The following is a 25,799-nucleotide window of genomic DNA, read 5'->3' as shown; positions in this document are numbered from 1 at the left end:
GTGGACATGGCACCCCTCATCAGGCCATGCTAAGGTGGTGTCCCACATGCCACAACTAGAAGGACCCACAACTAAAATATACAACTATGTACTGGGGAGATTTTGGGAGAAAAAGCAGAAAAAAAAAAGGTTGGCAACAGTTGTTAGCTCAGGTGCCAATCTTTAAAAAATTTTTTTTTTTAAAAAAGAAAGGAGGTTGAGAAGATGCTGAAATGCTGGTGTGATTTGTTGCAAACTGCCCCAGCAAAGGATGTAGTAGATTAACACTTAGGTTAATCTCACATTTGAAACAGTTTTGATATTTGGCAAGATCCCTTCTTTTTTAAGGGTTTTGACCATGTAAACAAGATTTCACGAAAATAATTAAGATTTCAAACATGCCTTTGCTTTCTTGTACCGCAAATCTTTTCCCAATGGCACTCAGGTTTCAATGTGTAATGTCGACCATACTTGACTATCCTGAGAAGGCAGTATTCCCGTTCTCTGAAAAGCATGCATTCCTAGCACTGTTGTGTGGTTTCTAGATGCTGGCAGCAGTTTTCTTTTTAAGTAATCATATGCTCTGCTCTTTTCCATTGTCCCCTCACCAAACTGATTTTCTTTTTGCCTTTGATCTCTAGTAAATCATTTTACTTTTTTTTCACTCCTAAGAAATTTAAAGGAAAAACATGTAATGAAACTAGTGGAATCTGTAAGTCAGAAATCTTTCTGAAGACACATTTATAAATCCTTCAGACAAATTGTAAAGCAATCCATTGGGCTATTTGGCTGAAAGCTTGTTTGCACATCCTCAGCTGTTGGTGTGTAATCGTTAGGGCCTCTAGAATGGAAGCTGGTTGGAGAGTCCTTTCTGTGCCTGAGTAATTAGAGGCCCGAATAAGCACACAATGGGTTTCAGAGAAGCCAAGCCGTGGTTTTCTCATTAACAGCCATCCAGCCATGGGCTCCCGGTTTAGTTCATAATGCCTAGGAAATATACACTTTAAAACATGAAGTATAATTTTTTTTTAAAAAAAGGGGAACAGTTTCTTTATTCTAACTTTATACTGAAAATAATTTCATTTCTATGAATATTGCCACCTCTATAATTATTGAGCATACTCACTAATTATGATCGTAATTAAGAATAAAATAAACCAGTAGATATACAATGGTATAGCCTCTTGTGCGTGGCACCGGGGTCTATGAATTTGTATTCAGGGTGGGTGCCACAAGTCCTGGTGAGGAGAAAAAACTCAACGCCTTCCAAAAGAACCTACTAAATTATCCAGCTTCAAGGTTGACTGAGCAGCGTAGACAAACAGAATGTCTATAGAGCCTAGAGGTAATTATTGCATCTAAGTGAAAACTGGGTGGCATTTTTTTTTTAAGATGTGAATATTTCACTCTAAGAAAATGAAAATTTTATTTATAGACCCAGGACTGAGCATACTATTTTTCCTGATTCCCTTCCTTTTACTCCTACATAAATATGCACATGTTCATTTGTGAAAAGGGAAATCCATTCACCAGCACTCACCCTCGGTACTTGCCAGTCCAATGCTGCTTCGGTTCTCATTGCTCAGTGTTGTGCTTGTTACTTCAAACACTAGTGCCAACTTTTACACCCTCTGGAGAAGCCATCAAGAGATTTGAAAAATAAGCGTCTGTCTGAGATGAGAAATGAACAGTGCAGCGCTAGCAAAGGTTTTAGATGGGTGTCTAAATTGTCTAGTTGTCACTCCAACTGGCTAAATTAATTACTGTCTCCTCAGAGGAGTCCAGTTTGCAATTCAGCATCAATAAAAATATCGAGAGAAACTTTATCAAATCTTCCGTTAACCACCTGCTGATGTCTTTAAAGAGTTTTTTCCTTTAAACATGGGGAAAACCAAAGAGCCATGTTGCAGGACTAATCCTGCATTGAGAGATCTTAAATCTACAGGAACTAATTAAAATGCCTGTCCATGTCACCCCAATATACAGAGACCTCTCTGAATCTCAGTGTTGGTGTGCTGTTTTCACGTGGGTGTGCAATAGGAGAGCATTCCATATGTTGTCTTGAGGTAAAGATTTGTGAGGGTTCTTTTAGGTTTTACATTTTAATCTATCAAGATAAGCAAGCCTCGGCTCTATCCATCAGTATTAAAAATATCTCCTTTATTTAATGTCTTCCCCAGTGTCCACCTTTCATCCCTAACGCACATGCACACGTGCATGCACACACACAAGCTTTTTCCTCCCTTGCCTGTACCAGAAGAAAGAAAAAGTTTCCAAGGGTTCCCCCAACACTGCAATAACAGAAAAAGAGAGATGGTGCCAGACGTCAGTGTGGTCACTTGCCTAGTGAACACCATGGCTTTCACTGGGAAATGTCACTAATGATTTGATCCCACGTGTGAAAAGTCCATACCCAGAGTTCTATGGGAATCTGGCTGAACAGTCAGCAAAATGGCTGCCAATATAGGCACCTGGCTGAAGAGACAACTCTTATATTAAACTTTCTTTCTCTATTCTGATAAATCGGTCAGCCCACCCTAAAGGAACTCTATTGTGGATCTCCTGCAACAACTTTTGGTTTTTGTTATGACAAAGCACAAGGGCTACTTTCTAAAACGCAATCTATCTAAAATCTCTTATGAGTCAAATGACAGTGATTCGAAATAGTTGTCCTATTTTGCTACTGCTCTTGGAAGGGAAAAAGGGAGAGAAGAAGAGGAAGCATGGCTACTCCTTTTTGCCCGGCATCTTCCAAAGGACAATCTACGTACATGGATTTCTTGGGCGCTTTGGTCCTCCATCAAAAAAATGCCTCTTTGATGAAAGCTGTGGGGTAGATAATTTAAAAAAATTCTTATGTAGGAAACTTTTGTTGGTGAAATGTGCGTACAAACAAGACTTAAATATGTAGCTTCAGCTTCTCAGTGGGTGCTAAATGGGGCCCTAGCACCAACAGGTTCACGGTGTGTAACAAGCCTGGGTAACATCCATCCATTAGAACAAACACTGAAGGAAGCAGGCTCACAATGGCTCCCGGGAGACTTGGTGTTGTCTAGATAGCATATTCCAAGCTGTAAATCAGCCGTCCAAATCAACCCTATTTTTTTTTTTTTTTTTTTTTTTGCATAGTAAGTGTGTATTTTGAGCATAATGAGTGTGAAGGTGGATGAGAGCACAGTTTCCTCCATTTTCTTTTATCAAAGGCAGGGGCACACGTATAAACAGGCCAAAGATTTTGAATATGAAACTAGCTGAAAAGTTAATCATGTGTTCCTTCCACCCACCAAGATAATCAAGGACTTTTGTTTTTTCCTCTGAAATTTGCGGATGATCCTAAGAGTTTCTCGTGGAGCCTTTGCTTGCGTTGAAACCAGCTGAATCTGATCCTGATCCCACAGGGCTCTCGGAGAGCACGATTTTAGGAAACTCTTGGAGGATGCTTTGTGAGTCTTGGGAATCCTTGGAGCTAACATCATCTCATTTCTCCCCATTTAAAATAGGGTGGGGTTGTCATTGCAGTATGTATAGGGGTTCCTGTTGCTTTGTTTTCCACTGAAAGTGAGGAGTCCAAATATAGCAGAATCGCATCCTGTGAAATTAAGTGTCTTCTTGTAACCGGGAACAGGGCTCATAGAATTTTAAAAGCCTAAGTTGTGTTCACAGCCCTCATTGTAGATACCAATGCTGAGCAGTCAGCTAATTCAGATGTGGCTCTAAGAGGCTGGTAATATTTTTAAGGAATCTTTATATAATATAAAAGTATTGTTTGTGGAGAATGATGGATGAGAATTCTTGCCCTTTAAATCTCACTGTTACTCTTCGAGGGTGTAACCTCGACTGTATGTCTACTTTGGATGATGGCTTTTTTTTCTCTTTCTCTCCACGTCTTTCTCCCTTCTTATTTCAGAACACACACGAAATCACTTTCATAAAACTGCCCATAGTGTGCTGGAGTCCTGCTCCAATGTCTTTCTTAGAGATCATGCTGTGGGACTATTTTGAGGTGTGATGTTTTTCTAATGAGATCCTTCCGGTATTTACAGATTGACTCCTGGGTGGAGCCAGTAATACTGAATTTCACACTTCAGCAAGTTGTGTTAAAGAGAGGCCCCAGTGAGATGCTGGGAACCTCCTAGTTAAGAAAAGAAAAGAAAAGAAGTCAAGTCCTAAAACAGTTACAGCTTTCCTAATACATTCTTTGTTATTTTTTATGACTACAAAAGTCATCTTGAGTTCTTAAGCACAGATCCAGTTGGAGACATCTATTGGCCTTAATGCTATTTTAAAATTTAATGGCTCAGTTGTTTCAGCCTGGGTCTTACAATGCCTGTAGGAGTTTAAACTATCTGGCACATACAATTTAGTTTCTGGCAGATACCCCAAAATAAAATAAAAAAAATTAATTCTACGGTTGCAAATTCCCAAGTTTGAAATCCCATCTCATAAATTGTGCTCCTTTTCCTAACCTCTATCATAGCTTTTAAGAGAATTGCCAAAAAGATAGAGTTTCAAATATGACGGCTACAGGAATATCATTTAGTGGCCACATTTTTTGAGAACATAGCATGTGGTGACCATTTGTATTTGAAGCGTTTTCAAAATGTGCTGGTTGTAATTGAACCCAAAGCTCTCTACTTCTCTTCCCTCCACTTAACCAGTCACTTCTTTCTGCTTGTCTACATAGCAAGCAAGAAACTGAATGGGAAAGATTTGGCTACAAGTGAAAGGAAGGCTTCCTGAGGTAGTACTGAAAACCAGCTTCTCAACATTCTATGGTTTATGCTTATTGTCCTCTGAATATTTTGATGCCCTGTGTTCAGAATTTTCCCGAGACTTCCATGCAGTGAAACCAAACTGGGAATAAATTGGAGCGTCTCAGTACTTCACTGGTTGGTCTTCTTATTTCTCTCTCTCTCTCTTTTTTTTCACTCATAATGTTCTACTTTATTATCCTTTGCCATCACTTCTCTTTAAGCCAAGCAACATTTGGACTGAGGAGCATATAACACATAGATTTGCCACTAAAACTGTATTGAAATATTTCCTCTGCCCTTCTCACTCTGTCAATGATAATCTGTAGCCTGTAATTTCATGCTCCAGTTTATTCTTTGTCAGATATTTTTTATTTCAGTTTTTTTTCTCTATTCTGCCTACGTGTTTCAAAATACAATAAGAGAAAGAAAAATGAACTACTAAAAAGTAGTTTCAGAGATAAAAATGACAGTGGTCAGTGAGCATGCTTACCATTTATGGGACTCATATCCTCAATTTCTGGTCACCGTGACTTTTTTTTGAGCAGCTCATGTGGTCTTTTAAATGACCATTAGGAAAAATAAGTATCCCGTTCCAAGTATATATGATGGGGAATTGGATGGCTCAGAAGATGACTAATGGGACTCTGGACCTTTCTGTCTTTAGGTCACCTCCTTGAATCTGGACTACATCATAAGTGGTCCAAGGCCTGACCATCTGGCAGCCATTGAGTGCTATGGTAATAGAATTGGTCTCAGTCCAGGTCTTAGTCGACAGGTGTTCACATCATAAGTGACACTAATTGACTTCTTAGTCTTTCAACTTGGAAGACAGTGGACCGTCAGTGTGACGGTGATGGGAAAGGAGTTATTCATGATATATTCAGGCTCCATTGAAAGCCAAGGAATTCAGTGCCTTGAGCTGGCACCAACCTGGCATCTTGCAAATATTGCACTTGTCTCTCATGAGTTCCGTTAGCCTCAGCAATAAAAAATAAGAATCTAATTTCAAAAGATTTCCAATAACTCAGAATAGCTAATGCTTCTTTTCTGAGGTTACATGAGCCTCATGTGTTGAAGCTTTTCATTTAGTATTATAGTGATGAGATGCCTCTATGAAGACATCCTTGTATATAAGGAAGAAATGTAAATTTCAAAGCATGGAATTCAAGGGGCTTCATCCAATGCATACTCTTTTCTGTTGTTCCAGGTATCGGAATCCAGAATAAGCTACCATTTATTCACTCTTACTCAGGGCCATGACCTGAGGGTGATCTGGCCTGTCTTGGAGGAGACTATTAGTATTATCAGTGTTAGTATTATGAATATTTGTCCCCTGAAGTTTCCTAGGTTTATCTAATAGCATTTTTTTTTAGCTACATAGATGATTTGGATGTCGCTGTAGCAAATGGCAATGCCATACTCCCGAATTAGTTATCACATTTAAAAAGTCAAGATGACAACAGCCACAGTGGATCTATTTATTGAAGCAGACAGGCTCTTTTAGCAGAATGATCAATGTCTTACCTCTTTCTGAGAGGCTTCTCAGGGGTAGGAAATCGTCAAGCATCTGATATAAAATAATGAACAAGGGTATTTATTGGTCAGTTTCTGGAGTAGGCTTTTAAGCATTTCTGCTTATAAATGAAGAAACCTGAGCTTGGAAAGTAAAAGGCAAGAGCAGAGATTTACTGGGTGCATCTATCATCCTGGCTTTTAGAGTCTCTGTGATTAATACATCTTTAATTGGGGACGGATCTAGATGCTTCAGATGTCAGAAAGCTAAATGTTCCAGCATTGTCTCATTGGTTCCTAACACAGCAGGACGATTAGCAGCTGTCTGAGCAACAAAGAGAAACTGAAGTCCCCAGCACAGCTTTTATTTTCCAGATTTGGAATGCCTGAAGCTCTTCAGTGGAGCTGACAGCTAAAGGAACTGAAGCCTTGGCTCACAGCAGCTAATCCTTTTCTGCTCTCTATACTGTATTTCTGCTCAATAGAAGAGAATCTTTCCTTTACACCATCCTCCATATTCCAGATTACTTTTGGGGGGCATTGTGGGTGATGGAGGGGCTCACTCTGCCCAGAGCTCTTTGTCCTGTCAAACCAAGACACATATAAAATAATTTCAACTAAGCATTTATACTAGATACTTTTCAACATACCGAGGCACAATGAGAAGATGCATTTACCTAGAGGCACTCAGAGAAAAAGAAGATTTGCTTACTTTTTCTATTGTTGCTAGCGTTCACCCTGTTCTCTTCTCTTAAAACAGTTGTCTTGCTCAGGCAAATTCTTATAAATTGCCTTCCAGTGGAGAGACTTGCATTCCTGTTTGCCTCAAACTGGCATTCTTATTTAACAGGAAATATGCACTGAAGCCTGCCATGTTTCTGTTGGCAAGTGTTGGTCTATCCTTGTCAGAACCTGCCAACAAATTTCTTAGTAAGCAAATAGAAAGTAAAACAAGCAACTCTCAGACGAAACAGAAGACACACTTGAACTGCATTGGAGACACTCGGGTGCCCCGTAAGCCATCCCCAGTTAATTCCGGGGGACGTGGGCCTTGGTTTCAAGGTGAGCCGTCCCTCACTTGCAATTCTGCAACTAATGGTACGGCTATACCTGTAGTAACGCCAGTTCAAGATAGTAGTTATTTTGAGAAGTGAAACAGGCATTGAAGTAATGCATTTTCTTTGCTACAGAGAGTTTCGAATCTGTAAAGCTCGGGTATTAAGCATAACGATTAAATAGTTATAACAGCCCTCATTTGGAAAAACTTAGCTCTTTCATGATACCTTTAGATCTTTACCCAGAGGGTTAATTAAAAATTGTGAATGGTCTTTCTAATATAAATTTTAGTATTCCATCTTTAATACTCTTAATTCATAGTTTTCTTTGTTTTCTAACCTTTTTATTGTGAAATATATACACATACAGAAAAGTGGACACAACTCGAGAGTATAGTCAATGAACTATCCCAAAGCAAACACTTGTATGAGCATCAGCCAGGTCAAAGAATAGAACATTGCCGACCTTCCAGAAGCTTGCCTTGTGCCCCCTACCACTCCTCTAGCTCCAAATACTATTATTTTGTTTTGTATTTGCAATTTTAGGTTTTAGGTGATTCTCTTTTAGGCTCTTCAGGAAGTTCTACTATGAAGTGATTCATCACCAAAAACTTTAAGGTTTGTCTGTGAACAGGGGTCGTGTCTAATTTACCTCTGGATTTCTGGCAACCAAAAATATACCTGAGTAGCTCTGTACCTAGCGAACAGCAGCCCTGAGATTTGCTCTGTCACTGATGCTGCTGATGCTGTGGGAGAGCAAACCGTTTAACCCTCAAATCTCTAATTTCTTACCAGTGAATGAAGGAGAGATCAGAGGCTTTTTATAGATCCGTGGTTGAAAATGTGGTCTCTCTCGCACCTGACTTCTGAATTCAACCTTGTAATTCAAAACCCTCTGTAGCTTATTTTCCTAACCTATAAAATGCGAATAATACTAGCACCTGCTTCATAGGGGTTTTGTGAGGATTATATGAATTAATTCATGTAAGAGATTTAAAATAATACTTGGCACATAGTAGTTACTCAATAAAGGCTAGTTCCGTGTGTGTGTTTGTACAGACGTGATATGGTGGGAGGATCACATACTTTTGAGTCAGGCAGACGTGGGTTTAAAATCTCATGTTACAGCTTCAGTCAAATTATTTAATTTCTTTGTGCTGCACGAGTTTCAAATATGAAATCAAAGGTGCTAATTGCAACTACTTCAGAGAGTTATAGGATTAAATGATGTCAAGTGTGTGAAAGTGTCTTGCAGAGGGGGCCAAGAGCATCTTATTGCTCGTTTAACCATTTTTCTCTGTTTAGCTCTGATTTACATGGCCCAAGTCTTCAACTATGTTAGCTAACTATGCAATGAAGACTAAACTAACTCTTTTCTAAAAAGAACTCAACCGAGCCATTTTAAGAACCCCACTGTTTTTTCCCATTTAGTATTAAAACAAGCCCAGTGGAATCTTTTAGCTCAGTACTTTGTGATTCTGCGGAGTTCATTCACTGTTGGAAGACCTGTGGCTGTGATTGTGTCCCCGCGTAGCTGCACAGCGTGTGCCTGGCATGGCTGACCTTAGGCCTGCCCTCCCCAGTCTCTCACAAGTGAGTGGGTATCTGCTCGTGGTGCATGCCTGGGAGCTGGAGTTTTTAAGAGGGAGCCCGAAGGCCATCCACGCACCTTTAAACCACGGCACAATCTTCTGTTGGCCACAATCCTACTACACTTTATTTTAGTTAGTTATTATATGAAAATGTTCTTAAGTGAAAATGCCTCTTCTTTGCTGAATGGCTGCACTTTGCCTGACTGGGTACCTGCTGAAACTCCAAATCTCAGTTAGTAGGTTAACGCAATAGAAAATTATTTCTTGCATAAGTTGCATCCAGTTGGTGGTGATGAGGGGAGGGTCAGTGGAGGGCTTCCAATCCAAGATGGGCCTGGGCACCAACATGCAGCTGGAAGATTGTGGGTTAGAGACGATGGAGGGTCCTAAAGGAGCTATTTATGCATCTGGTCCAGAAGAAGAGTAATCACTTCAACCCACATTCCAGTGCCAAGAACTCAGTCACATGAACCAGCCCACGTGCAAAGGGATCTAGAACATAGACTTCGTGCAGCTCCATCACAGAAACAGTTATTTATGAGAAGGGAGCACACGTCTTTGGACTGTTAGCCACAGAGACCAATCTGACACCTTCAACTTCCTTATACGAACCACTTAACATGAAGGCTGAGAATAACATCATATTCCGTTATTTAAAATGTGCGGAGCCAGCCCTGATGGCCTAGTGATTAAAGTTTGGCACACTCCACTTCAGTGGCCCAGGTTCAGTTCCTGGCTGCAGGACCACACCCCTCATCTGTCAGTAGCCGTGCTGTGGCAGCAGCTCACGTAGAAGAACCAGAAGAATTTACAACTATACACAACTATGTACTGGAGCTTTGGGGTGGGGGTCTTGGAAGGAGGAAGATTGGCAATAGATGTTAGCTTAGAGCAAATCTTCCCTGGCAAAAAAAAAAAAAAAAAAGAAAAAGCCATTAAAATGTGGAGAATAGCTCTCTGTAAAGGAGTTGTCTAAAATAACCTGCCACCCATTTCTCTGGAAAAATAAGTAAAGTCTGAGTTAAATGCTTTGTAAATTCTAATTCTTGGATCACTTAGTTAAAGCATTGTTAGTGTCCCAAAATCAGATTCGGAAAATCGCTGGAAACAGGGGTCTGTTGTGTCCTTCATTAAGTGTTACAGTGCCCTACTTTATTTTATAGTATTCATTTAAAACAGGCTCTCTACTGACCTTGGAAATCACTTCATGAAAAAAATGCATCCCTCATACATTTTAAGTATAAGCTTAATTAATATTAGTAATTCCATATTTAAATATAAATGAACTTCGTTTAATTCAGAGTCTTCTAAAGGCTTTAATTGAGAATTTGGTTCTATGCCTTTTTGTTAACTAGGAAAATAATTCCATATCAATTTTGGAAAAATCAAGTTTTTCTATACCTTTTGTTTGTTTGTTTTGAAAACAATTTCCCATGTTGATTATGAGAAAATGTGCCTATGTGGATTAATGATAAGCAGCTAAAAGCTGTGGGTACAAAGCCAATTTCTTACAACACTGGTGAAGTATCCAGGGAGAGTAGATGGGCATTGAGTCTTTTAATGATTCTTCCCTAAAAAATAGCAGAGGGCTAACCCCGCTGCTTGAATGTAGGGCCGAGGAGGTCTTGTGTATATGAAAGCACAAGTGTGCTGTTGAGAACTATAACGTGACAATAGTAAAGAACAAATTTACTCAGTGGTGTGTGGTACCATAGGTGGTGTGAAGCTCTGAGAAGAAATTCTTCCCTCCCTTCGGTGGGTTGTGGAAGAAAGCAATTAATATTAACACCGGAGTTCTTTGCATCACTGCGATGGCAAAACCCTTAATCACAAGGATATCATTAGTGCTCTGAAGCATTTAATTTTGATGCTTGACAGCATTTTAAAATGCACAAACCTTTGATAAAGAGCAAATCAGAGCTGTGGCATTGAGATGAGAAAGAAAGAGGGAACAAAACACCTTAAGCTCCAAGTAATTAAATTTAAATACGCGATTTGCATTGAACAGAGATATGTATAAACTGCGGGTTTATTTTTCCTGTCCAAGAAAGATCCCTTGAGTAAACACCATCTCTGAATTCAGATCCTGGAGAGGGAAACGCTACCCTGCTGTAGTTAAGAAGTCATCTTCCCTCCAAACAGTGAGCATTGGGTACCACTGACATCCAAGGCTTAGGTTTCTTGACTTTCGTATAGATAGGGCTGTTTTTACATCTCCTTGACCACAGGCTGGAGACCGACCTTTCATTGCATCTGTTTATTTCTTGCTTTACTCCCTCCGCCTCCCTAATTTGAGCCAGTAGGGAAATGCAGTTTATCTGTTTCACCTCCCCTCCCTCCACCAAGTTCCCCCAAAGTGTTTTTAATTCATTGCTTTTGATGCTGAACCCAAGAAAACATTTTATAGCTCACAAATGAAAGTTTGCATGACTCCTTCCTCCCTTGCTTTTCTCCAACCTCTTTTTCTCTTTTCCATCCTATTTGGGTGTCATAAGTACTGAACTGCTGCAGTAAAATGACTTGTAGGTGTTTAATGGCAAGTCATTGAGGAAGTGAATAAAAGAAAATTGCAGCATTCGCGTCAGTGGGGAGCAGGGGGAACTGCTGAGCTTTGAACCAAAGAAAGTTAAATTTGCCGTTTTCTTAAAAGGAGCCACCTCTGTTTGACATCAAAGCATCTCCTGTAATTCTTCGTTGTGAAACACACCACTGTTAGAGTCAGGATAGAGGCCCTCATCTGTGCTGTTTCTGTTTCTCAAAAACACACGCAGAGATGAAACCCACATGTGCCTTCTCGATGCATTGTGGTCTACTCTCAAACCAGATAGGACCACAGGGCCGTAGCAAATGAGGATTCTATTCAGAAAGTTTTCTCAGTTTCTCGAGGGTAGGTGGAATTTTGAATACAGAATTGTTTGAGGGGGGGAGAATTTATCTTGACTTTCTTGTAAAAAGCTCAGATCATCCAACCTCCAAGCTTTGGTGAATTTTGCCTTTTATCCTCTGGTTTTTATTCAATGTTTAAAAACTGATATTTTACTTGTTTCCAACGGGTGCGTGGAAAGACTGAGTCTGTTCCACATGTTTGATCTTGCTGCCTTACCCTGACTGCAGAGGGCTCTCCACTCTGGGCCCTTGACACGTCAACTAGGATGTCCTTTTGGTGGGACTTCAGGGATGTATGCAGGAGCTAATGGCTTCTCCGGGCAGTGACTATTGATGCTAGTGCATGTTGGAGATAACTCTGGTCTTAAAAAACAAGGCAGATACTTAGAGCTCTTTCTGGATTTAGGATTATGACTTGGGGGAATCTCAACACCACTACACCTTAGTGGTTAGGAAGTCAGAAGAAATGGTTGCATATGCCCTCCAGATACAGAGGAAAAACACTGAGCCGATTGTCAACGCCTCCATCAAGCAAAAGAGCACTCCTTCAAAATGCTGGCCATAACAGGTGCAGCGAAAACTGGTTTTAATGTTAACTTATATTTGAATGACATTTTACAGCCTGTGTGTTTGAAAAAAGTTCAGGAGTGTCACTTATCCCTTAGAAAAAGAGAGACTTCACTTATAATTAGAATTGTCATTTGCTTCACGTCTCATTGTCAAGATCTTAGTTAACCTAAATAGCAAAATGAAACCCACAGAAAGTCATCCGAAACAGGTGCAGATAAAAAATTGTTTAAGGATGGGGCTGGCCCCGTGGCTGAGTGGTTAAGTTCGTGCGCTCCGCTGCAGGCGGCCCAGTGTTTCGTTGGTTCGAATCCTGGGCGCGGACATGGCACTGCTCATCAGACCACGCTGAGGCAGCATCCCACATGCCACAGCTAGAAGAACCCACAACGAAGAATACACAACTATGTACCGGGGGGCTTTGGGGAGAAAAAGGAAAAAAAAATAAAAATCTTTAAAAAAAAAAATTGTTTAAGGATGACTTAACTTCTGGTACTTTATATTTAGACAATAGTTTACCATCTTCAAAGATGTTTTTAGATCTATTTGAACATTTAGTTCACTTTTATTCATTCGACAAATTTACTGAGCACCTGCTGTGTGCCAGAGATGAGCTCGGATAGGGGGGATTAGAGATGAACCAGGAAGAGCCCGACCCTAATGGTGTGTACATTCTAATGGCTTACATGCTTGTATCGGGAGGGAAGAATGGGAGAACTGAGGTGACAAAATTTGAGTCATTTGCCCAGGATGGCAGCAGTAAATTTCAAACCTGGAATTGTATCCAAAATTCTTTTTAAATTTATTGACTTTCCCACCAAATTAGTAATGTGAAGAATACTTTAAGTGTGTGGATCAAATACATTTTCATCTTTACTGCATTTCACATGTCCCGGATGAGCCCTCCACCCTCACATAACCAGGGAGCTCGTGATTTCTTGAAGATTCCATCATGTTTGCAGTAGTGCACTTGGCTCAGCCACCCTTTCCCCTTTTTGCCTCCTGTTCGTCCCTGCAAATCTTGACCATACTTCCCCAGCCCTACTCCAAATCCTTCCATGCTTCTTTCTGTGGTCCGCAATGCACTCCTCGCTATTCTAGCTTCTGGGCTCAGTCACTATCTTCATTCAGCCAAGTATTGTTTAACTTTTTAAATATAAACGGCTGTTTAGCTCTGCTTTGGATTTTAAGTTCCTCAAGCAAAGGCTTAAAGGACATTTGTCGAATGATTGAATGGATGTGTCAGCAGGATTCGTAAGTAAAAAGAAGAGGAAATGGAGGACATGTTTTGGATTCAAAACTATTGAAATCCCCTTGAGAGTAATAGGAATAGGTGGCCTCAGATACTGGCATCTCAGAACAGGAAAATAGACGTCCATTGGTCTTTGGAAATTCTGCTTCAAAACTTTGAAAATGAAGGACTTAATTGAATTGAATCACAAAGCTTTCTTTAAAAACTACCCTTTAGTAGCTCTTGCCTTTGTGATTTTTACATCCAGCAGTCATCTTTCTCTAAGCAGATGGCTGTCAACTAGCATGACCAGCTCTCCGTGTTGTGTGTTGTGTCAAGATGCCAGCCATTAAAAAATGTCTGCTTATGTCCAGGGGCACAAAACTTTCCTTAAAGCAAACGTTCCTTTTATGAAGGAAGTCTGTGAGTTGATAGGAATGTTTCTCCATCTAAGAGGTATCTCTTTGTTTTCGTGAGGATACTGACATCAGCCCTCAGCTTCTCCTCTGACTCGTCAGCTGAGTATTGCGTGTCTAAAGATACTGTATGATGATGAAACGCCCACTTCTTGTCCCCGTAGCCGTGAGAGAACTTGGAGAAGAAGAGGGTTAGCAGGAATGGTCTCCTCTTGAGTTCTAGAAGATGGGTCCTCTAAGTTGACATTAGAGAGTGTCTTCTCTATAAGACCTATTAGAAAAATTTCCCCATCTTGTTTCTAATTAAGAAGAGGCTAATTGATAAGATGGTACTTAATTTGATACCAAGGATTGTATTTGATTCCATTTTCTTTGCCCTTCCCATCTTTGCTTTGTTCCACTGGTGCTCATTAAGTATGTGCTTAGTGGATGAGTCAGTACTGAGAAAGAACCACGTCTCTATAAGGTGTCAGAATGTAAATCAGAGAACTGAGAGGCAACAAGATGTTTTTTCTGCTTGGTCTTTTTCTGTTGACCAAAATTCCCACTATGACTAGAAGCCATCTTTTAAACTTAAGGCATTGATTTGTCAAACCTCCTAGTGAAGCATAGATTTGGGATGAGTGTTCAGTCTGTTATTTTATTAGTCTATTATCTCCTCTTCTAATTCTGTTAGCAAAGGGCAGAGCCCTAGGGTACTGGGACTCAGAATCCAAAACATTTCTATATTGAGTAGGGTTTGGCAGTGTTTACCAAAGTGTGGAAACATACCAATGGTGACATCAAAGATGATTTTAGAGAAGACCCATGAAAAGTTACATAATACTGAATTGCATTGTGTGAAAGTTAGGGTTTTTCTTTTCAATTCTCTCTCTCAGTTCTTCTGATTACATTGAGGTTGGAATCTCAAATTGGTGCCAGGATTACCCTTAATCCTTCTCTAATACTGACTAATCTCTCTTTTTGGCAAAGTGTGGAGAGGCAAGAGCATCCAGCAAACATAGATTGCATTTATTTTTTACATATTATTTTCATGTTTATGCTTACCTGCCATTAATTGCAAGTGATAACAGTAATGAGAAGTTTCCTCTCAAAATAATAGCGTGTGTTGATTTAAGAAAAACATTACTTAAATCGTAGTACAAGTTGCAGAGGGATGTGGCAGCAATTACATGGGTGGCATGAGAAGACTGATTCTTGGGAATTGCTGGGGTAGGGAAATGATTGAGAAATGCCATTGCCAAATGCCTCCTCTAGGGAAATGAGCCACGGGCAGGCACACAGGCAGAGTGATGGCTTCCAGATGTAGAGTTGGAGGCTGTCTTGGAAGCAGGGTAGGAAAGATGAGGGAAAACCCCTTATGCAGCTTATAATGTAGCGGACATCCAAGCCGCCTCTTGCCTCCAAAGTGGCAGTGTGGCAAAGCCCAACTTTTCCCAAATTGGTGTCCTTCTTACTAGAGAAGTTAAGAAGCTCTCCTCCCGGAGGAAGGGTGGCTGCCATATTTTCTGCAATGCAATTGCATGTTTTAGGTATGTTTCTCAGTCTCGCTTGGTTCTGGATTGCTTTTGTCACCGTGGCCTCATAACAATGCTCTCCTGAAAAACATCTGTTCAGAAAGAATTCCAACTTTACAGCCGTACAACATAATACTTTTTGTGAATTAGAACTGTTTATTCTACTTTCCTCTTTAATCTCATTTTCCTCCATTTTTACGACAGTTGAGTCAGCATACACTCTGTTGATTGATTTTCACATTTGTGCATATGAATTTTCCAAGGAGGGCTGCGTTAGAAATATTCTATTAGTTACCACCATTATATTGTTAACTCCCTGCCTGAGATTTTTTTGAGCGCTTTGGTTGAGCTCATATTCCCTTTGAATGGGCGCAGGAATACTTCTGCTCCAGCTTCTAAAATAGAAATCAGATTCATTTCCCACATGCAGCAGTTCAGTGATAAACCAGCCAGAGAGAGACTATCTTAGTTAATCAGTGCACTCCAAGGGCAGCCAGGCAATTCTTTCCTGAGAAATCTGTCGATTATCAGGATCTGACCCAGACCATGGCTGAGAGAAAGTTCATTTTATAACTTTATGATTTTCCTCCCTCCCGCTTTCTTTCTAAAAGCCTCACTTTTCTATTTCATTTTCCGATTCTGAATATCAGAATTTAAAGAGCCCCTTTTTATGGAGTGTATGCTAAAGTGTTCTGTTAGGCAATATATTTATTACCTGGAGTGAAATGGCTTTTCACAGCCGGGCAGCCTTCTTAGGCTCCTTGGTACCTCTATGTTTAAGAAAGTCACTCCTTGAATTTTGCTGGACAATGGCTCCGTGTCGACCAGTAAAGAGAGAGAAAATGTGTGTTTGTGTGTGTGTGTGTGAATGTGTTGGGGGAGGAGAGCCTTAACACAGCTAATGAGCACATTTCCGCATTTCATTTTCTTCAGATGTTCAGTGGCTTCCATATGTCTGCTGCGTGCAGCTCTGTTCCTCCAGTTTGGTATTCCTGACCTTAGGGTTGCCTTTGATAGGCGACATGTGTATCCACTGTATCTTTCACTTGCGTTTATGCCTGAGATCTAATCTGGAATAGCTTTGGGGGGGAGAGAGAGAGAGAATGAAATAGGAAAGTGTGTGTGTATGTGTGTGTGCGTGTGTGTTACCATCTCGAGGCACCCTTAACGGAGATGCCAGGCTGTCAAATGGCCACCTCCAAGACATGCTCCTTGCTGGATTGGCTTCAGCTGGAAGCTTCCTTGTGTGACTATGGTGTGTCTGTGTTTTCCTTGACATCCGTATACCTGTCAGATATGGTCAGATGCGTTTGAAGCCATCTCCATTCCATTTTTAGCGATAATTTATTTTACTTTTCCTCTGCTTTCCTCCGAGTTACAGTTCGGCAGTCATGTGTGTGTGCATGTGTGTTGAGGAAGAGCAGGAGGAGAACCTGGCACTATGCCGTTGTTCCTCTGTGGCTATTTTTTGAGGAGTGTTTTCACGTCTCTCCACAACTGGGGAACAAACAAGAAGATACATTCAGTTTAGGAAGACCTCTAATCTCTGGTTCTACAGACCAGCTTTGTTAGATAAGATTACAGTTTGCATGAATGCTCCCTCTTCTCCCTGGAGATGGCACATTTGTACCATTGTCAGTCACAGCCGAGCTTGATAACAGCTGGCTAGAGATGTGACCACCGCAGCGGAGAAGCAAGCATCAGGCAGCCTGGTTTTATAAATCTCAGATATTCTCCTCCTCCCCACCCCTGATAATGCACCCAGTGGGGAACTGCCTTTGTTCTTTCTCAGTGAAAGAAGGTTTTACTCAGCAGGCAAAAACAGTATTTCAACACTTATAAAATAGTTGCAAAATGCCATCTATGTCCAGAGAGACCATCAGTGCCTTATTGGTGTTCTTCATTAGTTGCCTGGTTGTGTTCAAACTAGAAACTCCTACTGTAATTAAGCAATACTTTTATTTATATTGGAAAGTATGTAAATTGTTTGCCTTCTGGCATCCCCTACGGTACCCCTGGAAGAGTTGCAAATTCTCTTCCTTGTACAAAATTAAAGGCCAGTATGTGAAACTCATAACACTTTGGAGGTAGGATGAGATGCAGTTTTGCTGAGCTTAAAAGGAGATCTTCAAAAGGCTTTCATGGCTTGCAAAAACTAAAAAAGCAGATAGCGTTCTCTATACCTTCAGCCTTTTAGGAGGAATGGCTCCAGGTGCTGTAGAGGTGATGCTGTAGGCTTGTGTACCTACCAGGCTTTTCCTTCAGAGATTATCTTTCTAAGACAAATCATATACAAAGCAGTATTGGAGAGAACCGTAAAAGGGTGCGCTTTTGTACTGGGGAAGAATGAAATGGGGATCGGGAGGAAGACATCTTAAAGAAGATGAAATTATTGACTGATACCACCAGTTTCTTCTTCCGCTTAAAGTAAGATGTCTTTTGTTTTTTTGTTTTTCCCAATAGCACCATCATCCATTGCTTTGGTGCAGGCTAAAGAAGTTACAAGATACAGTGTTGCTCTGGCTTGGCTGGAACCAGATCGGCCCAATGGGGTGATCCTGGAGTATGAAGTCAAGTATTATGAGAAGGTACTACTTGAATGAACAAGCTTCTTTCCTTCCTCCCTTCCTTCTTTTGTCTCTATAGTTTTTGGCCAGTAGTAAATGCTGGAAGACCAGTGAATCTCTAAACCAAATACATTTTGCTTCCCAATCAAATTCAATTATGAACTTTATGTATGAATGTTAAGTTGGTTATCTTGAAAAATAGGAAAAAGACGTTACATTCTAAAGTAACTGTATTTTTTTCCTATCTAGTCATGGAAACCATGATAGCTCAGAAGTTCTGATCTATAAACCTTCCATCAGGGAGAATGACTCATAAAAGTTGAAATAATGATCTGTTTAAGTAGATCATTGTTATTCAGTATCAAGGTGTGGGTTTGGGTGACTTTTAATAGAAAATCAGGGAAGGAAAATTACATTCTTCAGCCTCTTTGGGTTGTAGAAAGACATTATTTTTACAAATAACTTGTCTCTCTTAAAGGACAGAATTGTGAAGAGAACTATTTGCATTCAAGGTTGTCTAGAAAATGAACAATTGTCTTCTCTTTCTTTTGGAAGATAATCTTGTATTGGCTTCCTTTTTAAAAGGAGAAAAGGGACAGGAAATTTTCCATTGAAACCAGATTACAACATTTTTGACATTTTCTAGACGGAAAATAGAAAAAGACAAGGGAGTTTCTTACAGTTATTTCTGTTAAATTGCTGGGTGTGGACTGAGAAAAGCCACCAACCATCATCTCATGTTCTTTTCAAAAGAGATTATGAGTGAAGATCTGGATGTGGTCAAGGTCAACAGCAAATCATACCTGAACTCCGCATTTTTTTCAACATCTAAGAAGTATCAGTAATACTTCTAACATTGAAGAGAATATAGCATTTAGAGAGTTTATAAATCTCCATGTACTTTCAACTCCTGAGTAGACTGGCTTAGCTCCTATAATATTGTGCCAAGAGTAAGTGGAGGATTTCTTTGGCCGCCTTCCTCAATTTTATCTTCCCACAATGTAGGATCAGAATGAGCGAAGCTATCGGATCGTGCGGACGGCTGCCAGGAACACGGACATCAAGGGCCTGAACCCTCTGACTTCCTACGTCTTTCATGTCCGGGCCAGGACAGCAGCTGGCTATGGAGACTTCAGCGAGCCCCTGGAGGTCACAACCAACACAGGTGACAAGTTCTGAGGTTCTTTTTACAATCCAGGGCAAATCCCATTAGAGTGAAATTCAAGGAGCTGTACATAATTTTTGGTTAGGCAAACGTTTTGTTGCAATGAACATTGCTTGAAATTAGATAGCTAATGTCTTTAACTTAGAAACCTCATGCTATTTAGAGAAGAGCATTTTTCATAATAGTATTTGACTTGTCTTTTCATAAGATTGAAGAATGCTGTCTACTTTTCTCTTGTTTTGAACCTTCTATAAACCATGAAAAATGGGATTGCTTAAATGACTAATTGAGAGTTGCAAAGCTATCTTACATTAAGGTAGGAAGTTTTCTCCCTGGAAAGGTTAAAGAAGAGACCAAAAAGTTTTTCTTTCCTATTTTTTTCTAAGAATCTATTTAAATCAAGTCAGATCAGTTTTTGAAAAAGCCTCTTTGAGGCCGGCCCCATGGCATGGTGCAGCAGTTAAATTCACATGTTCCGCTTCAGTATCCCAGGGTTCGCCAGTTCAGATCCTGGGTGAGGATATGGCACCGCTTGGCAAGCCATGCTGTGGGAGGTATCCCACATGAAGTAGAGGAAGATGGGCACGGATGTTAGCTCAGGACCAGTCTTCCTCAGCAAAAAGAGGAGGATTGGCAGCAGATGTTAGCTCAGGGCTAATCTTCCTAAAAGAAAAAAAAGCCCCTTTGGACAGATATATCAAGTCCTTCAATATTGTGAGTTGGGTCAAGTGGTTGATTGAATCAAAAATGTTAACAGAAGGTGTACCCATGAGTGAGCAGTTTACATAAGATATTTCCCCCTCCGTAATTAAGAGACCAAAATTGAGCCTACTTGATAAGGAAATGGTGGGGTAGAATGTTTGACTTCAGTTCTAGAAAGTAATTTTATTCACAAATTGTTAAATAAAATAAGAATGAAAAAAGCAGAAGAGAAAATACTCTAGTATTGAATCTGGAGGGGTTTGACATCCTTTGGGATTATCCTGGAAGGCTTCAAGGAGAAAATGGCTTTTGAGCTGGGTACTAATAGGTAGGTTTTTGATAGATTTCGGGGTTGGGGTGGGACGTGGGAAATTGCTTGTCCTCTCTGAAATTTCCAAGTGTCTCTCTCGCTGAGGAATGCATCAGATCATTATGTAAGAGTTAGGGCTGAGAGCAGAATGAAAAAGAAGAGAAAGCAGTGAGTGGTAACGTTTACCACAGGGTTTAATAAGAGTCTTCTGGTTGAAGCTCTCCATCCAATTATAGAAAGAATGCCTTTGTCTCATTAAGGCTGTCTTAGAAAATGCTGTTGCATGAATACTTAACGAAGGGCAAAAGAGATTGTGAGCATTCCAGAAGCCTTCAGAAAGTTGAAACTTGTGATCCAGTCAGAAGTTCTAGCTCTTAAGGACCTTCCCAAAGGTGACCGTTGTGTAATTGTCTTGCCAGTGCCTTCCCGGATCATCGGAGATGGGGCCAACTCCACTGTCCTTCTGGTCTCCGTCTCAGGCAGTGTGGTACTGGTGGTCATTCTCATCGCAGCCTTTGTCATCAGTAGGAGGTAAGCACTTAAGCCACTCACTGCCCTCCCCCACCTTCCTAGTTTTTATGAGGGAGCTTTTTGTCTGCTCCACACAAAGCTGAGGCTTTTGATTAGCATCATAAACACGGCGTTTGCATCGCAAGCTCCCTCCTCTTTGCTTTGATCTCCCCATCCCCCTCTGGAGCTTGGGCCTGTACCCTGGTGGCAGTCCTCACAGCTGAGAGTCCTGGAAAGACCCAACTAATTCCAGGAAACCAAGCCGAAAAGCAAGCCAATGGGAGATTTCTAGATACTCTAAGTCATAAGGTGTTACATTTATACGTCTCTTAAGCTTGGACTTACTGCCAAAGACAAAAAAAGCCATACAAAACTTGGGCCCCAGATTTGAGCTCTGCCATTGGTCAGCTATATTATTTAACCTCTTTGAGTCTTTGTTTCTTGTTAATGAAATAGAGATAATAATTGCTGCCTCGAAGAGCTATTGACAGGAGAATTTTGATAGCCAAAAGAGAGAATCTGACACACAGTAGGTGCTTCAACATAGTATTGGCTAATAAAAATGGCAATGGAAGCAAAGAAATGGGCATAAGGCTCCATCTTCTCTCTGGAAAAGCCATCAACATTTCCAGAGAATACCCATTGAGCCCACTGTGGGCATGGCATTGTTCTCAGAAATGAATGTAAAACAGCAGCTCCCTTGTTCTATGAGAGTTTACAAACTTGGTACTTGAAAAACAATCTATAAAAGAGAGAGAGAAATAAAAAGGCTTGGCAGCATATTCTTTTGAACCAGTGCCTTGCAGAAAGCTGGTCTCCTCTTGTGTCTCCAACTTTTCTCTGATGGTGGGTGGAAGTCTTCTCGAGTTATAGGCCAGCTTTCCTTGAGATTTTCTTTTTTTTTTTTCATTTTTAAGTTGTCCTAAATACAGCAGTCAAACCAGAGTCATCAGAAATGTCACCTCATTATAAGTTTCTTTCGGATGTTCTATGTTGACAAAAAGAAAGGGAGAGCCCAGGAAAATGTGATTCGGGAAGACAAGTTTATTAAAAGCTGTCGCTATAGAAAATAGCGTCGCAAGCTTGATGACTTAATTTCCTTTCTGCTTTTATTGATCACTTTATTATTGAAGGCAGGATTGATGGCAGGATGCATCGGATTTCCAATTATGAGTCCCCACCTTGGAGAATTGAGCCTGTCGAGTAACCCAGTGATGATTCCTGTTCCTTCTCCCCCATTAAAAAAAAAAATGTCACTTCCCAAGGCTGATAAACAGTGCGTGGTGATTGGTCCTCAATGGATCACTTTTTAGAAAATGAAATGTCAACCCCTTGCCCTCCTATTGATTCTTCTTTAGTGTCGGCCATAAAGCTGTCATGGGAAAGGCTGCCTGGAGCCAGGTAGCTGACAGGCTTTGCCACGGCCGATGCACACTCAGCTGATTCTTCTCTGCACGCAGGCTGTTGTGCTCTGTCATGTTGGACTGCAAATGTTTAAATGGGACAAGAACAGGTGAAGAGAGAGGAGATGGGTAGTGCGGACAAAAGTCTAGCTCAGGGTTAGTGAAATGAAAGGTGGTAAATGGTACCCTCCAGAATAATCTTGCCACACTTCAGCCAGCAGGCTGGGAAAGCAACAGATCAAACACCCTAGCCTGGAAGGTGTGATGGGGCTGCATCTCTTCGTCATGGAGCCACAGAATGTTGATGCCAGAATGGATGCTAGAGACAGATCCCTTCTAGGGTGTGTCCTCTCCAACCGGGTTCCACACTGCTGGTAGCCTATGAGATTTCTTAAGAGGTAGATGGGCCGGGACCCACACAGTGAGAAATGATTCAGTCCTTCTGATCACCTCCAAGAGAAAGTCTGTCAGGTGCTAATTTGTCATTTAAGAAAGAGGAAACGGCCTCAGGCTCACAGCTGGTATCTTGCTAGAATTTTTTTATAGCAATTGTTTCATTTATTTCAATATATTCCCTTCATACTGAGAAGCTCATGCTTTAGGTAAGCCAGAGTAGAGTATTTTCTACTCTATTTTTCAATGAGAAGATCTTTTTTTTTTTTTGGCCAACTTGCATGTGTGAACACTAATGGATCTCTGTGAAAGAATCAAACTATGCTAAGTTTATAAACTTTATATATTTAAAATTAATATTATACAGAATACATTGACTTAGATATAGTGTATGTTTTTACCACCGATGTGATGTTAAGCGAATTAACATGTTTTTTATAGGCTTCTTTGATCAGTGTCTTCGTCATCACTTGAGTTATATTTTAAGGATTCTGACAGCTTTGCAGAGCCCATAACTGTACTTGCTGTCTGGGTTGTATAAGGGCCAGCACTTATACCCATGTGATGCTGTTCCTAGAAATTTTATCCCCAAACCACATGTGCACATTCTCTTGGCAGCACGGCACCATTTCCTCTGTTCTCCTCTAGGTACACATTCGTGAGCTCCACAGTGTAACTACTTTATTGCCTTTTTGAAGTGATTTTTGAAAGGACTGTTAACAATGACATCATAAAACACAACGATAAGGTCATAACCTCCAGGACTAATGAGCGAATGTGTTAAATTTCTCTGATCCCCTCCCCCCTTTTATATTAATGATTTCATTGGATTGCCTCCAGAAGCATCCCAAAAAGTAGTAATTTCGGTTGATTTAAGCTAGAGTGTTTCCCCCAAATGGAATTTCAATTCAAACACTGGCCTCTTGTGTATTAGGAACTTGAGGCCTGGAGAGGAGGTTAAACAATTAACTAAACCGAGGTCACACAGCTAGTCGGTTGCCTGATAAGGACAGGCATCCTTCTCCTGACTTCCAGTACTGGCATAGATAGATTATTTTAATGTCTTTTGAACTGAAAATTTGACCCACATTAAAAGCTAACATTGACAGTTCTGTTGAACCCAAATTTCAAGTTTCCTCAGTGATTTTGATAACATTTGTAATCTGTGAATTAATGTGCAAGTCTAATGGACAATATAAAGTGGTCCATTACAAATTGGTTTTGTCTTCTTATGAAGGTTAAGATGTTCTACTTTGGAGCTAACAGCTCCAGGAATGCTCAAACAGTTACCATTCAGTCTATATCCGTCTTCTCTGGTGTCCTAATTGGAATATTATGATCACATAAGAATGAATACACTTAAATGTTAGCCTAAATTGGCTCTGATGAAGTCATGTAAATTCATACAATTAGGGGGCAGATGGTACTGCAAGAACATTTCTAAACAACTTGCATGCAATTGTACGGTTCAATTCCACCCATTTCAAAATGTTGCTCATGAAGAACATTTAGACATCATTTGATGCAAGAACAATGACAGCTTAAGGAAGGGGAAAACGAAGGATGGCTTCTATGAATCTTCATGGGTGATGCCATTAAACGCTGGAAAGGGCCTCTTGAAGCTGGGCTAGTTATTACTTTGCTTTATCTTCTTTAATCTGCACTTTAACTGAATAAATTACTTACCTTTTACTAATTAGTTTTGGAACAGTGAACCACATCAATCAAATCTGTCCACTTGATCAGGGAAGTTAGTATTTTAATAAGAGCGGGGTTTCTGCTGGGCCCCTGCCAGGCTCCCCTTCCACCATTTTGTTTGTTGTATTGAATAGTCAAGGTGCCAGGAACAACACATTGGTTGGGAGGGCAGAGCTTGGGGCTCATGCTGTTCATCAACAATGTCCCTTAATACCCTTAGTACGCCTCCCTTTGACAGCGGGCAGGGCTCAGCTCATACTCTTTCAAAGTTTCACCTGCAAAGGAGGCCCTTTTCTCCAACTCCTGCAGTTGAAAGGTGCCACGCTTCCTTCTGGAGCATTCACTAACCAACCACTCCCCCTCCTTCCCTTTTTTAATCAGCTGGCCCACGTCTCTATAATTAGAAAATCTTCAACAAAGGTTTCCTTCTGCCATGCAGGTGATCTGCGTCGGATGTCAATTCAGAGTTAGCACTTTCTAGGCTGTGTACTTTCCTCCAGGCTGGCTGACCAAATAATCAGCTTCAATGGGCTTTCTTTCTTGGGACAATAACGGACACATTGTCCTACCCAGGAGCCAAGGATAAAGGGTCATCAGGTGACAAAGATAGAGCAGGACTCAGGCATTTTCATTTTCAAGGTATTATTAAGAAGCTAATAGGCTACAATTAGCCTTTGAACAGTAATCCTGGCATTTCTTTTTGGGCATTCCATGTGCTTTTAGTGAGTACTCCTCCAAGCAAAGCTCCAAGTAAAGAAGTTTCTTTAAAAATACACCTTCACTAATTTAATTCCTCCTTCTACGTTTAGAAGTCTGGGGAAGGGATGGGCGGGTCAGCCTTATAATTAATGATCCCTGCCATTTTGCATTTCCTCTGGCTTTGCACATATTTAATGAGTGTGTTCAACGTAAAACGGATAATTGCACTCCTGGGCAGCTTGAGGCTGCTTGTTTCTATTGGTATATCCCAGGGTTTTTGACAAACTCACTGACAATTTAAAGTTGGTAGCAAAGCTCTTGCGCTCTACGCATTTTTTTCCTTCTTTAAAGGAAAGAAATTCAAATCAGTATTTGAGATCTAAAGTGGTTTAAAAGATATCCTTGTAATTTTAGATAATGCTTTTAGGAGCTCTGATAAGATGCAATCTCTCTGGCTGGCAGGACCCTATCTCGCCCTGGGGACCTAGCCACGTGTTTCCCTGACATGAAATGTTGTTTTTGTAGTTCCTGACCTAACACTCTTACATTTCCTTTAAAAGGGGAAGGCGGGGGATTCAAGGGGACCACAACTTTCACACAAATGTTTGGTTTCAGGATGTTTAAACGTGTTTAGCTGCTTTGAAGAAGCAATGGATTTTTTTTTTTTTAAACTTTTTTTTTTTTTTTTTTAAAGATTTTATTTTTTCCATTTTCTCCCCAAAGCCCCCCGGTACATAGTTGTGTATTCTTCGTTGTGGGTTCTTCTAGTTGTGGCATGTGGGACGCTGCCTCAGCGTGGTCTGATGAGCAGTGCCATGTCCGCGCCCAGGATTCGAACTAACG

The 25,799-nt window shown here is 40.6% G+C and overlaps 1 protein-coding gene across 2 annotated transcripts in view; it reads left to right on the top strand.

The window, feature by feature from the left end:
* EPHA4 (EPH receptor A4) overlaps positions 1–25,799 on the top strand; it is a 139,153-nt gene that overhangs the window by 87,043 nt on the left and 26,311 nt on the right. For both annotated transcript variants that reach the window (XM_003365125.5, XM_005610642.4), the window contains exons 6-8: positions 17,973–18,097; positions 19,082–19,241; positions 20,673–20,784. In XM_003365125.5, coding sequence (XP_003365173.1) covers positions 17,973–18,097; positions 19,082–19,241; positions 20,673–20,784 — 397 coding nt within the window. The remainder of the gene's footprint in view (positions 1–17,972; positions 18,098–19,081; positions 19,242–20,672; positions 20,785–25,799) is intronic.

Source organism: Equus caballus, chromosome 6 (assembly GCF_041296265.1).
Source record: "Equus caballus isolate H_3958 breed thoroughbred chromosome 6, TB-T2T, whole genome shotgun sequence".
Classification (NCBI taxonomy): domain Eukaryota; kingdom Metazoa; phylum Chordata; class Mammalia; order Perissodactyla; family Equidae; genus Equus; species Equus caballus.
This window is presented reverse-complemented; position numbering and strand designations above follow the sequence as displayed.